The sequence below is a fragment of the Apodemus sylvaticus genome, chromosome 14, assembly GCF_947179515.1.
Source record: "Apodemus sylvaticus chromosome 14, mApoSyl1.1, whole genome shotgun sequence".
Lineage (NCBI taxonomy): Eukaryota > Metazoa > Chordata > Mammalia > Rodentia > Muridae > Apodemus > Apodemus sylvaticus.
This window is the reverse complement of record NC_067485.1, coordinates 2,196,057-2,210,437: the sequence shown is the minus strand read 5'-3', so window position 1 is coordinate 2,210,437 and position 14,381 is coordinate 2,196,057. Positions and strand designations below refer to the sequence as shown.

Genomic DNA, 14,381 nt, shown 5'->3' with positions numbered 1-14,381 from the left:
GACCAGTAGTACCCTGCGTCTGGACTTGAACAGAAAGACTGTGTCAGGCCCTCTGGTCAGAGCAGAGGGATGCTGGCACTGCAATCCTTTGGGTTGGATGGAGAGCTAGGCTGGGTATCAGCTGTTTCCAGGAGAGATGCCTGATGGTGGCCAGGGTTGTAGCCCTGAATTTGAGGCACAGTTCAGAAATAGAAGCTGCCTTCTAGGTGGCAATGCTTTAAGACTGTAGATATCGGAAGAGCAGAGTCCCTCTGTGCTGTTTCCAAGTGAAGAGCCTTTCATCTCCAAGGGAGCTTCTGGTTCACAATAACCTTATCCTTAGGACAGAATTGCTTCATAGCTGTGGTTGGTGTAAGTCCAAGTGAGTCCTCTGTACAAATGGTTTTGGAAATTCCCAGAATTCAGCCTCTGGATGTTCCCAGAGGTAGTGTGAGCACTAACCCCAAGGTCTCTTCTCTTCCTTCCAGAGGTCATCTAGGCCCCATGCTCTCTTCTGCAAACAAGACTCATGGCCAGCACTGGTTGGCCTTGAGCTGTGTGGTCCCCACCACTGCCTTCTCTCTCCTGGATCCCACCTTGTTCACTGCCATCACTGGGATGAGAACAGCCACTTTGTAGGTCCTGCCCTGTCATCTAGGCACGCATTCCCATGTGTTACCTATCTCCAGACTGTAACAGATTCAACAGTCAACTGTTGTAGTAGATGAAAAGGCACGTTTGCTGTGCGGAGTCACCTGAAGTATCTTTAGTCTCTCAGGCATGGCCCCTACTTCCTAGGAAGGTCACACGAGTCTGGCCATTTGGTCAATTTCCCACAAAACAGCAGGCCACAACATTTATTTAATGTTAACTACTAGCATTAAAACAATAATAAAAACTCAGTGTGTTGCATATAGTTGCATATCAGAAAATGTTGAAAAACTGACTTATCTGTGTGCGCACATTTGCACATACTCTGCAATGTTTGCCCCTCCTGGTTTTGGAGCCCATGTTTGTCTGCTCTGATGCCTTTTAGACCCTGACTGACCATGGTCCCAGGACTCTCAGACCTATTACCACAGCACATCCTGGTGGTCCCACTGCTGCTACGTGGATCGCCTGGCAGGGTTAGGATCATCTGGCCTCAGATGCAGTTCTGACACGAAAGCTTGCGCACCTATCCTCCATGTGCCTTTCGCCTCATCTGTGTAAAAACACATTCTAAGCAGTGTGTCCTGGAAAGTAATTTTTCTAAGATTTTTGGGAGAGAGAGAGAGAGAGAGAGAGAGAGTGTGTGTGTGTGTGTGTGTGTGTGTGTGTGTGTGTGTGTGTGTTTCTGTGTTTGAGGTGAAGTCTTACTATGTAGTCCTGACTGGCCTGGAATACTCTATGTAGACTAACCTGGCCTCAAACTTGAAGAGATGTGCCAGCTTCTGCCTCATGACTATAAGAATTAGAGACATGCACCATATGCAACTTTTTGTTACACACCTCTATATCACATAAGAATCAACTTATGGCAGCTAGGAAGTTGCTGGTAGCCCAGCTTCTCTCTCCTGTCATTGGTTGGGCTAGACTCTGTGCTCATATACACAAGCACCTGTCCCTTAGCCTGGGGCAGTGAGGGGCCAGCCGCGCTGTAATTTGTGCCTTTCTCTCCATGCCCCACTCAGGACTGTCTGCTCTCTGTATTTTCAGCTCAGAAGAAGAGAGCAAGCTCTTGGTAGTCATGTGTTTAACAGACACCACAGAGGCAGGAATCACTCAACTTCATTTCCAGGAGTGATGCTGAATTGGCCTTTCCCCCGCCCACCTACTCAGGCTTCCACCCTTCCCTTGACCTCTGCCATCTTGGTCTGGCCTGACCATCTGGGTGCTACTTCAGACTGAGCATTTGCTAACTCCAGACTTACTGAGGATTCCTAGTAAAAGCTTGAGACGACCTGAATTTTAGTTGCTTTTTAAATCATTAAATTTCAACTCCACTAATGGTTGATAAAACATAAAGTGTAGTTGTCCAAGTGTGGTGGGTCACACCTATGATCCCAGAACTTGGGAGGGCAGCCTTGAGCTACACTGGAAATTCTAGATCAACCTGAGCTAAATAGCAAAACTATGTCTAAGAGAACCCAAGCAAAGTGTGCAGCTAGATCACACACATGAACACAAATGCTAAAACTAAAAGAAGAGAATTGAAAAACCATAGGAAGGATAATCAATAAATTCAACTAGAGCCATTCAGAAATGCAAGCAAAATTCAGAAATGCAGTCTTGCACTACAAGAGGCTTGCAGTTTAGTGAAGAGCTAATCTCCCTGACACCCAGAACATCCTACAGACAAATGGGGGGAGGAATCTGGGGAGAGCCATGATCCAATAAGAGAAAGTAGAGGTTTGCTAGCTAACCAGACTGAGGAAGAGAGGTTCACCTTCTAAGATGGAGGCTGCCCTCACAAGGTTCCCCCCTGGGGCTCTGATTCTGTGTTCCTGTTGGCTGGCAGTTCTTGCAGAAACAGCCTTCAGCTCCTGTAGAGCTAGTTGGTGTGACAGTGTCCTCTGTCCATCCACTTGCCCGTAGCCCTGCTATACCTGGTAAACAGTCCCTCCTGCAAGCTGTCCCCACTTGTCAGAGGCCGATTGCCCTAGCAGTGGGAGTAGCTCCAGACGTTGTCAACTGCAAAGACTAATGATAGCAATGTGAATCACCGAAGGGCCTTTAACAGTGTCTCTCAGAATGCAGAGGTGCCTGCTGCTCAGTCTGGGAATGCTGCAGCATCAAATTGAGGAGAGCAGGAGACCGCACACACCTGGGTTCTGTGGCTTTGTAGGTTGTCTTTTGCCTTCACTATTACAGGCACCATCCCCTGCTGGTCAGTCTAGGAGGGAACTTGAGTCAAGGTGTCCCCTCTGAAGGGTATCAAACTCTGTGATCTGGAGGAAGGCCACCCAGCCATCCACTGGCGTGCGCACTTGCATTGGGGTAGCAGGTACTAACCTTGTTCTGTGAGGGGATGGATTGTGGGTGCTTTCATGTTTGGAAGAGAAAACTAAGATGTTCTTTGTTGCCCCGAGAACTAAAAAGAAAACTAAAAGTGCTTGTGTGTGTGTGTGTGTGTGTGTGTGTGTGTGTGTGTGTGTGTGTGTAGACTGGGGCGCAGCATTTCTGTGGTGTCGTTTAAACATCCTGTCTTTGGAATACTGAAATGCATGTAGCCCTTCCTGATGAAAAGGCTGTTTTGTCCTGCTCTCTGTGGGGTTGGGGAGACAGTCTGTCCTTCCTGGATGCCATGTTAGCTAGCCTTCAGGGGTCAGAAGATCGGCTCTCTCATTAGTCAGGACAATAAAGCGTTTCTGACTGTAAGAGAAGTGGAAACGCTGACTTCATGTTGTGAAAGAGCCTCTGTGACATGGCCTCCTGAACCTTCACATACTCCAGCAGGGCTGCTGGAGCCTCCTGCCCCCACCCGCTGGGGCCTTTTGCTAATCACAAATGGGTTCTGCTGTATGCTTTGTTTCTTCTCTGTGCGCAAATAAGAGGAAAGCATAGAAAAGAAAATGAGGGACTAGAGATGCAGCTCAGTGGATGGAAGTGCTTGCCTAGCATGTAATCATAAAGCCCTGGGCTTGATACACTGCTGCATAACCAGACATGGCTGCTCACACTTGTGATCCTGCCACCTGGGCAGTGGAGGCAGGAAGTGCAAAAGTTCAAGATCATCCTTGTTTGTGCATCAAATTCAGGGTCAGCTCCAGCTACATGAGACCCTGTCTGGGGTGGAGGGGAGTGGCTTAGAGAAGTCCTTTTTGTCTAGATTCTTGTTTTCCCACCCTCGTAGCTAATCCTAGGCTGCAGGCTAATAGACTCCTGCCTTCTTACTGCTCACCGGAATCCGGGACATCATGACTACATACATGTACTGTGTGTGGACTGCCCAGCAATTGATGGTGTAAAAGCTGTCCTTCCTCCAAAGAACTCTTCTCTGCCTGATATGTCCTCCATGCTGCTCTCTGTCTATGGCATTAATAGGTCTGAATGCATCTCTTACCCAAAGAGCAGTTAGTCTCACTGTTATTACCCCAAGCCTCAATCCTGAAGCGTTCTAAAGCCCTATACTCTCAACATAAAATCTGAAATGTAACTTGAACTTTTAAAATAACAAAAGTCATAGCAGCGAAACTGTTTCAGCCAGGTCCAGCAGAGCTCTTGTATGTGTGCTATTATTAAAAGTGGATATATGTATTTGTGTAGTTCAGCCAGGTCCTGCACTAAAGGTCCTCAGAATACTTTGGACAAAGCTCTCATATGTGTGCCATTATTAAAAGTGGGTACAGTTATTTTGCTGTTTTGCAGTTGAGGAAAGTGATGTTCTTTCCCTGGGCCTGACTGAGCAGGTGGCAGAGCAGTAGACCCCCGGGTGACTGTCATAACCAGGGTCTCCTGGCTAGTGCCCATTACCAGAGCTCACAAACAAAAGGTTCTATTGCCAGGTTGTGGATGTGGCTAGGCCATTGGAAAGACCTTGAATTAGGAGGAAAAGGAGAGGTGCAGACAGCCCCAGGGACAGTACGCGTACTGTTTGCTGTCCAGAGCCATCTCTGGACCAGATGCCCCTTATCCTTGGTGCTGCCCCCTGGCTGGAGCACAGGAGAGGTGATTCTTTATGGTTTCCTAGGGGCTCCCTACCTCATCCCCAGTCCTGTGAACTGTTAAATCCTGCAAGTCTTGTATAGTGATGTGATTTGCCTAGCCAAAATGCTGACATTTATTCCTGACTGCAGATGGATCAAAGGCAATACAAACAAGGGTAACATGAAGAGACTTTGAACTTTACTGATACTAAAGCAGTGATGTAGCACCCACTGATTGGCTGGCTGCTCACTGGGTATAGTTCAGACAGCTTGCTGGCAACTTTTGTGGCATTGTACTCTGAGAACCAAACAGGCAGAAGCTCCTGTTTTTTTTTTTTTTTAAATAATAATAATGTGGGTACTGGAGAGATGGCTCAGTGGTTAAGAGCTCTTCCAGAAGTCCCGAGTTTAATTCCCAACAGTCACGTGGTGGCTCACAACCATCTGTAATGGGATCGGTGCCCTCTGGTGTGTCTGAAGACAGTGACATGTACTCAACATACATACAATAAGTAAATCTTTGAAAATAAAAAAAAAAAAGTGCCTTAACAGAGAGAGATGGCCCTTCGAGGCCCTTGTGGCTGGTGGCTTTACTGCTGTCTCACAGGCAGTGTGTGCCTGTAAGAGAGAGGGCAGGAGGGTCCTGCAGGTTCCTGCAGGCAGACCTTTAGGACACTCTTTGCAAAGAGCGTGACCTTTCTACGAGGTGCACAAGTAGTGTGAGCACTCTCAGCGGAGCTGCCAGCTCAAGAGCAGCCTGCTGGAGCTTCTCCCCAAATCAGAAGAGGCACCCCAGTTTGCTGTGAACTCGGAGTTGACAGCTTCGGACATACTGTGTTTTAATTGTTAAAGCTGGCAACCCCAAGCCAGACAGACAGAGGACAGGCCTGACCCCCATCCCTGTTTGCACTTACCCGTTCATGTGCACAGTTGTGTGTGGCAGAGTGGAGCTGCTGCCCAAAGCCTCATGTGCTCTCCACTACTGTTGGCCAGCAGTCCTGGTACTGGGGAGTTCCAGTCTTCGCTTCTAGGAAGAAATGAAATGCCACTGCCCAATCAGCCACACTGCCTACAGAAGCGCCCCAGGCTTTGGTGAAATTGCAGTATAGAGGCTCTCTATCCTCACACTCCTGGCAGAGGAGGATGGCTTACCAGGTTTCCTGACTTGTTTCCCCAGGTTCGCCATCGATGGTGTGAACTGGTTATTAAGCACAAGTACACAAAGGCATACGATCAGGTCGAGAGGTTCCTGCAGGAGGATCAGGTGAGTGTGATCTTCCAAGAGGTGGAAACTGACCACCATTACTAGTCCCACGTTCTCCACATTCCTGTCAGAACAAATATCTGAAGGAGTTTCCGTTAGCTTCTGAGGATCCCTGGCAGTTGTGAGCTGATCCCCTCAGTCCTCACAGAACTCCATCCTCTGTTCTGGCTGTGGATGGAGTGTGGCATTAGGTGAGGCTTACCCTAGAACTCTCAGTCCAAGGCCATGGCTTAGCAACATAATGGGTCCATCCAGTTTGTAAGGCTCTAATTGCAAGCACAGCACATGTGTGAATCATCTGGGAGACCCTCAGATCACCTGTTGGGAATTCACACCATGTCATGACGTGCCAGGCTCTGCGTAGCCTGTGTATTCCCTCCCTTTAAGAATGTACTGGGAAGCATTCTCCTGCCTCACATCTCAGGCTGTGTGTGTGTGTGTGTATGTGTATACACATGTACGTGTGGTGTCCATAACCTCATGTGCTATCTCTCTGGTCTGTGGCACATCATTTTGGGGTCATCCCTTAGGGTACCTCCTCTGACGTTTTGTACCTCATGACATGTCTCCACATGACCTCGCCCCTGTTCTATCCTACTCCCAACCCCAGCTGGTGCCTCTGGCCGGCCTGTGTGCGCACTGTGGGCTGATGGGCTAGAGCCTCTCTGAATGGGAGGGAAGTGGGGTGTGGTGGACAAAAGGACTTCTGACAGAGTTCTAAGGTGGGATGGGAGTGGGGTGTGGTGGACAAAAGGACTTCTGACAGAGTTCTAAGGACGGGGCAGTCAGCAAAGTGAGGGCTGGTGTTTCCCATAAAGAAAAGGATGTGACTTTTTTGCAGCAGAAATGTCACATTTGCACAATGGGCTAAGAGTTGTTTGAGAAAGCAGACAGGAATAGAGCTAAGAGCAGCCCAGTGGGACTAAGCCGTACAGGGACCACGACTCCTCAGCCCCTGCAGGAAAGCATTTTGGAAGCCAACACTGAGTTTTTATCTCATGCCACCTTTGAAGCACTTGAGTTTGAAGCAGAATTTGACCGTTGAAAAGCTCCGTAGAACAAGAAAGCAGGCAGAACTTGCAGAATGTAATGGGCTTTGGCACAGTGCGAATCCAAGCCTCTGTAGCGTTGTTTTCAAAGCAGAAGAGCCAAAAGTCTGACATTTGGTGGCTGGGTTAGGCCAAAGTGATGGCATCTACCCTGCCTGCACTGCTGGGCCATGTGGCCTCTGTGGCCTGGTAGGTGATGGACTTGGTGAACAAGTTTGTGCCAGCTGCCCTTTAGGATGCACTGACCTGACAGACAAGGTTTTCCATAGTGACCATTTTGGGAGCTCTCTGCCTCTGCCAAGTGTATTCCTGACAGTAGCCACCATGGGACAGCTTGCTACTCGGGCACCAGAGTCTGCTGACAGAATCAATAGAATTCTTTGTTTCTGTTGTTGGATTGTTTTTTGACACAAGGTGTCATTGTATGACTCTGGGTGGCTTAGAACTTGCTATGTAGACCAGGCTGGCCTTGAATTCACAGAGATCGGCCTATTCTCCCTCCAAGTATTGGGATTAAAGACCTGTGCTACCATGTTGAGCTTCCAAAGAGAGTTGATAAGGACGATGGAGACAAAATACGAAGTACAAACTTCAGTTGGTCACCTGCATGGCAGCAGGCTCTGTGCCCTTTGTGTTTTTAGTCCAGCTTGTATAAAGCAATACAAGTAAGCCCCCATAAACATGTCCGGCGTCTCACCCCTTTCCCATTCTTCCCTGGCCTCCGTGGCCCACAGGCCATGGGCGTATACCTGTATGGGGAGCTGATGGTGAGCGAGGACGCCAGGCTGCAGCGGCTCGCCCACAGGGGCTTCGAGCTGGTGAAGGAGCACATGGACAACGCGTCAGCCCAGGTGGTGACCGAAATGCTGTTTTAAAGAGGTAAGTATCTCTTTCCTTTCTCCTCCCAACCATCCAAGTCAGTTGGGAAGCCACATGATGCGCCAAGGCCGCCACAGCGCCAGAGGGCTACCAGAGACAGTTTTGGGGAGTAAGCAGGGTGGGTCCCCAAGAACAGGAAGGCTCAGGATCTCTGGAGCCACCTCATCTTCTGTCCTGCTGAAGGAGTCACAGCACTCTGGCACTGCGTTAGCCACCTTGGATTTCGCACAGACCCACAGGCTCCAGGGTCATGGTCAACACACACAGCAGTCCATGGCCTCACTGCTCCAGGCTTCAGCACGTAGGCATCTCCTACAGGCTCTGTAAACCTGACAGCCCTTGGCCTCTTGTTCCCCTGACCTATAAAGTAGGCAGCAGAGTATTCCTTGCTCATGCCCCCTGCTCAGCGATGCTGGATAAGGTAGGGAGTCAGCAGGTCTTCTCTGCCCCTCCACCCCAGTGACACTCGGGTCCTAAGGGCTGGTTTGTTTGCATCTTGTGCTTGAACAGGATTTACCCTGGCTCCCAAAGTCTGTGGCTGTGCTGTTTGTTACTTGCCTCCTCTGTAGCCAACTTGTTGACTAGTACTGTAGTTCAGCCACAAAGTATTGGAGTTCTGAGGCAGGCGTGGGTTTTAGTGTGTTTCTTTCACAGTCATAAATCATCATCTCTGCATCGTCTCAGTCATCACCCTGGTTGTACATATGATGTTTACTTTTGTATATTTTTTAAATTTTACATCAATCACTGTGTTACTCTGTTGTTCTCTGTGATTACTAATTAATGAATATTTAGAATTGTATTGATAATCTTAACCCATTGTCAAACATTAAATTTACATTTTCACATTTCACTTATACAGAACCCACTTCTGTGTAATGTTTATTTTATTTATCTGAAAGAACTACACTTAAGAAGGGAAACCATGTTTACTGAAGTATGACCATGTTCTTGCAGAGGAGCTGGGGAGGACCCACACAGTCAGGCAGAGGAGATGGCAGGGTAGAGCACGCAGGTACAGCCTGCTGAGCCCGCACAGCACAGGCTGGGACGGCGGCAGAGTCAGTCGGGGCGCCCCTTCACTGCCTCCTGCAGGCATTTCTCTAGAGCCTTGTAAGCTCAGAGGTTGCTGGTGTGTGGTGTGTGAGGTCACAGTAAAGCCATGTCCCTCTGCAGGCCCCCTGACCTTCACTTTGGAAAGCCACGGAGTCACACAGTGGTCCACGTGACTCTTCTAAGTATTTCTGCCCCCTGAGCTTCCTAGCTCCCCTATGAACTCTCTGCTGCACCCCAGCTCAGCCAACCAAATGCTTGTTCACAGCCGACCCAGAGAGATGCTCCCTCCCTACACACCACACCTGCTGTTAGAGATGAGCTTCCTATTCAAGGGGCCCAGAGACATCCCAAGCCAAAGTCTGCGATTTGAGAACAGAGTGTGTCCCCAGGGTTAAAGGCCACGTACTCAGGGCAAGGATGGTCCCTAAGGTATTGGTCTCGTAGCTGATAAGTGTGTCCTTTGTCTGCCGGTCCCCTATGCTCCTCTGTACAGTGCAGCTAGCGTGCTGAAGGACAGCAGGCTGCACTGCTAGCATGGTGGCCTCAGAGGCGGTGTGGAGGACGCTCTGCGCATGTGGATGGGAGTGGTCGGGCATGGCGCTGCCCTCACCTGCTCTGGCTGCTTGGGTTCCTGGCATGCTGATTTGTGACTTGAGATTAAAATCACATTGCCAGGGATTACCACGCAACCATGACCGTGGCTGCTCCTGCAGAACCGTGGCTACTTTCTCTCTGCAGTTTGGAGAACAGGCACCTTGTGGCTCTTTGGAAACAAAAGAAGCCAACAGCCTTCGAAGATGCTCACCAGCCCTTTAATTATGGCCGGCGATGACCTCTCTAACAAGGTGCAGAGCTTAGCTGATTGGTGAACAGTGATTGGTTTCCGCTTTGTTCACAGTGGCTAAGTTCTGCACCTGAAGAGAAGGTGAGATGGGGACAGTTAACTTGCAGCTGCCAGGCAGAGGCCACTGCCTGGTGGTCACTCCAGAGGAGGAGAGACCAGCCTGCCTCAAGGCTGTGTTGTCAAGAGAGCAAACAGCGTGCTGACCACCCTTAAGTGTGCCTAAAGAAAATACAGACCTCCTGCTAATGTAATGTCAAGAGTATTGGGAGTCACTGAAAACCAGACGCACCACAGAAGCTGAGCCAACCGTGTCTCAGCCGATGCCACACATGAGGGTGGGGGTGTGGCTGTTGTCCCTGCTGGGCTTGGTGAACTCTTTCTTGTATTTGCAGTCCAGGTCTTCATGTCTCCACAGTCGCTGGCAGGATGATGCCCAGGGCCCGCCAGGAGGCACTGCCCAGCTGTGATTGGACCCGCCCTCCGGTGCCTACTGAGCTGATATCAGTTCTCATTTCACACACTGGCTCAGTTCAGCAGGAACAGGAGTCGAGCCCTTGAGCAAAAAGCCTACCCATCTGTGAGTGCCTGGGGCAGGCCTCCCACGGAGAGGACGACGAGGAAGGGCCTGAGTGTCTGGTACCTGACCCAGCAGCAGTGGTGTCCCTCTGTATGTGCTCCTGAGGTGGGGTTTGTAGAGTGCAGGACTAACCTTGAAAAGACTGCGGTTCCCTAGAAGCAGGTAGAGCAGAAGCTGAGCATTTGCCATGTGGTTGAGGCAGAGCACGCCCTGTCATCTGCTGCCTTGAGCGGTGAGAATGCCTGCAGGTCTTAGAGCCTTTCATTGAACCTCTCTGGGCTTCACAGCCCTGCCTGGCCTGTGCTGTGACTGTGCACCCCAGGTCCAGGATTGTGAGGTGTGGCTTCAGTCTTGTCCCTGTCCTCCCATGAAAAGTTCCCTCTCCAGTAGAGGTCAGAGCTGGGAGGAGCTCCTGTTGGAATGGCTGTGGTGACTGGGTAATAAATGTTATTGCTGTTTCCTTCACAGGACCGATCACAGTGAGACTCTCTTTCATATACCTTCTCCTGGCCCTGGTGGGGCCAGGACTGCATTGACCCTGGACATCAAAGGGAGGATTATGTGGCTGCTAAGGCCATCAGCCCACAGCAGCAGTTGGTCCATCTTGGGCTTCCAGAGACTGGGCTCCTGTGACATATATAAAAGGTGGAGCCTCATAAACTGCTGCACCTGGAAGCCGCCTTTGTTCCAAGTCCTAGAGAGGCTTAGTCTACACACTGGAATTGAGCTGTGACTTTAAGGCAGTCATTCAAAGAATGAAAGACACCCTCCCCCAGGCAGATGGAGAACGGGTTGCCTGCTTCCTGTGATTGCAAAAACTAGCTGCCATGCTCTGAGACTGCAGAATCACAAGACACCTCCTGTGGCTGGTCCCCAAGGATTCTTCAGAGCCCTTTTGATGTGTTCAGTCAATAGAGCATTCCTGTTTTTGAAAATGCAGGAAAGCCTAAGATGTCTTAATAAAGTACCGGATTTGCTGGTATTCCAGTCTGCTTCTGAATTTGATGCTTCTTAAAAGTAAGGAAGAATGTGTGTCAGAGCAGGAACTTTCCACACACGAGATAGCCTTTCCTACCTCCAGGTAACGTTAATTCTGAGAAGGCCGGAAGTAATGGGAAGTTAGTGTGGCTTGGGACTCTGCTCTCTTCCAAATGTGGAGTCTCAGCCAGCCTGGTACTAATGGGGTCTCTGGTGAAACTGTTTTCCTTTCCTTTGAATATTAACGTACAGAACAAGCTCTAAGAAGCTTCCAGCCACACTGTCTAGAGAAAGATGCTTGAGACTGTGCCATCAGTGCAGTCACGTGAGCCTGGACAAGGCTGAGCCGTGTGAAAAGGAACTGGACGGAGTATTGCACTGCCTGGCCAGGCTTCTGCATTCAGACCTGCTGGGTGAGGAAGGTTCTAGGATAGACTTGAGAGGAGCCTCCACAGAAAACCATTGGTTTTCAGAGCCTGGGCTGTAGCAATGACTGCATTTGGATGGTTTGGGGGAACTTGCAAATGGTTATCTGCTTTGTATACCACGATGGTAAAAGTATCAAAATGTGTTAATTCTACTTAATAGTACCCTGTTTTCTGTGAGGACTTGAAATAAATGGCTGAGTCTTTGCCTCCCTGTTCTCAGAAGCACTTTGGGCTTGCTTAGAGATGAACTAGGAACCACACACCCTGTAAGGCCCCTCTGTGAGAAACTCAGCATCCCCTACCTCCTCTGAACTGGAGTGAACAGCCAAGCACTGGTTTGGTCTGGTTTTGTTCTTTGTCCTTAGGAACCACTAAAGCAAAACAGAGCTGCCAGTCCAAGGTGGGTTTTGCTCAGGGATCTGCTCCCTCGTCCCTGTGGTCACTGAACCCCGTGGTCTGGTCAGTGGAGACCTCACTGGAACCAGATGCCCGTGTCACAGCTTTGATGAAGGATCTGTGGTAGATCTGTCCTTTGCCACCTCTGGCTGGAGGCAGAGCAAGCCTTCTCCTCCCTTCTCCTCCAGCCTCCCAGCCCTGCAAGCTAGACAGCCGCTCCTGCCACCCATAGCTGCACCAGAGGCTCAGGAGGCTGTAGGACCAGGCCTCCCTCACCTGGCTGAGACCTCTGGAGTCAAGAAAGTGCATTCCCCATTCTTCCGTGAGCCACCTGACTCCACAGGACCCAGAACATTGCATCATCAGCATGTCAAATAGAATGTGAAGCAAGGTCTAAGGGAGGAAGAACGAGTGTCCAGGGGGGCCCGACTCCTCCTCCCAGCTGCCTCACCCAGGGAGGAGGTTGCTCTGTAGCTTATAGTCCAGGGGATGAGCCAACTGTTGGAGGAGCAAGGATGTGGACCACCACCCCAGGCTTCCACTCCAAACCAGATGCTGGCAGAGCGAGAAGCCACAGCCACAGGTGAGATGTACACTGGATCCCTGGGTCAGTATTTGCTGTAGACCACTCTGTATAGCACGTGGTCATCAGAACTTTGAAGTCCAAGCCCTCCCAAGAATGCCCTGCCTTAGGCCAGGGCTTGGAACCCCTCTAAGGAACTCTCCCTCCCACCACTCAGATGTGAGGCTGAGCCTATGTTGAAAGCCTAGAAGTCTGATGAACTTGAGTCTGCTACTCTGTCCCTGGAGAGAGAGAGAAAGAGAGAGAGAGAGAGAGAGAGAGAGAGAGAGAGAGAGAGAGAGAGAGAGAGAGAGAGAGAGAGAGAAGGAGGAGAGAGGAGAGAGGAGAGAGAGAGACTGTGTGGTCAGACACATTTATGCCGTTTTCCAGCCTCACTTCAACCATTCTTGGAGGAAACTATGGTTGTCCCTTTTACCTCAGACTTGAGGAGTCACATAGGTTCTTTGATGAAGATGCTAGCTTCTCACTCCAAAGTGAAGGGTGAGAGAAACCTGATGGGAGTAAACTGCTACACCAACAAGGCTGATGCCTCCAGTAGGTAGAAGGGCTAGAACAGGAGGGTCCTCATCAGATAACTGCCCGGTGAGTGGGACAGCAGAAATACCAGCCTCTTGCACCTGCCACCAAACAGTCATCGTGATGGCTAAGCAGACGCCCATCACTTGAGAATAATGGACTAGGGCTGGGGCTGCCTGTCCTCACTGATCCCACCGGAAATGGCTTCTTCCAGCCAAGACAGCCTAGAGTCACACCATCTCTTCTCCAGGGAAGACACAACCCGAGGCCAGGGCTACAGGAATGGGGTGCATCTAGATCATATGATGACCCCTGGGCCATGGTTCCCTGCACAGGATGAAGCAGCATTGACCCTGCTATGAGTTGTCCCTCTGCATAGATCCTGAACCTGGCCTAGGAAGGGCAGCCATTATCCTTACCACACCCCAGTTTGTGGAGGAGAGTTGAGCCCCAGAAAGGAGCAGAGGTTGGCTGGCTGGGAGCCCACCACCCTGTTTGTGAGGCTTTGGACAGAAGCCAAGGGAGAGGTACTGGGAATTCTGGCTGGACCCAGGCAGGAAGAAGGGAAGGGTGGGGTTCAGAAAGTCTCAGAAAGGACTCTGGATTTTCTGACTCAGCTGCTCCAACAGAACTGGAGGATTTTAAAGCATTTAATTTTAAATGAATTTCACATCAAAAGAATGAAATAATCTATACCCTAGCAAGGTATTCTTGGCTTGTGGTGAACAGAAATGTCACAGAATATGCCCAGGGTAGATATCCCAAACCAGAAAGGGCAGATATCCGAGAGTATGTCATCCTTACCAAACAAAGAGAGGGTTCTGTAGGGTCCAGTCCAGGCAAGTACCAAGTTCCTACCAGTTTTTTCTCCTGACCTTGGCTCAGCTGGACATGGCCCCACAAGCCCAATGGGCTGCCAGCTAGCAGGGGATGCCACACACACAGGGACCTCTGTTATCCACAGCATTACCTTTGCCACAACTCTCCCAAGCAGCTATGGCCCAGTAAGCAACAGAAAGCATTTAAAGTATTTAAAGGACTGGGATCTGAAGGACTCATATGCAGAGCTTTTTGCTTAGGTCTAGCTGGAGCCTGCCAGTAGAGGAACAGTGCTGGCCTGGTAAGGGAAAGAGCACCCTGCCCCAGCAACACCTCCCAAGTAGTCCTGGGTGCTGGGGCTGTGGCCTTAGCTGGCCTGCTTCCT

General features: G+C 50.1%; 1 protein-coding gene across 4 annotated transcripts in view; it reads left to right on the top strand.

Annotated features, from left to right (window-relative positions):
• Aopep (aminopeptidase O (putative)) overlaps nucleotides 1-10,889 on the top strand; it is a 313,459-nt gene extending 302,570 nt beyond the window's left edge. For all 4 annotated transcript variants that reach the window (XM_052156769.1, XM_052156766.1, XM_052156767.1 and 1 more), the window contains 3 exons: nucleotides 5,785-5,871; nucleotides 7,655-7,799; nucleotides 10,745-10,889. In XM_052156769.1, coding sequence (XP_052012729.1) covers nucleotides 5,785-5,871; nucleotides 7,655-7,795 — 228 coding nt within the window. In that variant the 3' untranslated portion in view covers nucleotides 7,796-7,799; nucleotides 10,745-10,889. The remainder of the gene's footprint in view (nucleotides 1-5,784; nucleotides 5,872-7,654; nucleotides 7,800-10,744) is intronic.
• The last annotated feature ends 3,492 nt before the right edge of the window (nucleotides 10,890-14,381 follow it).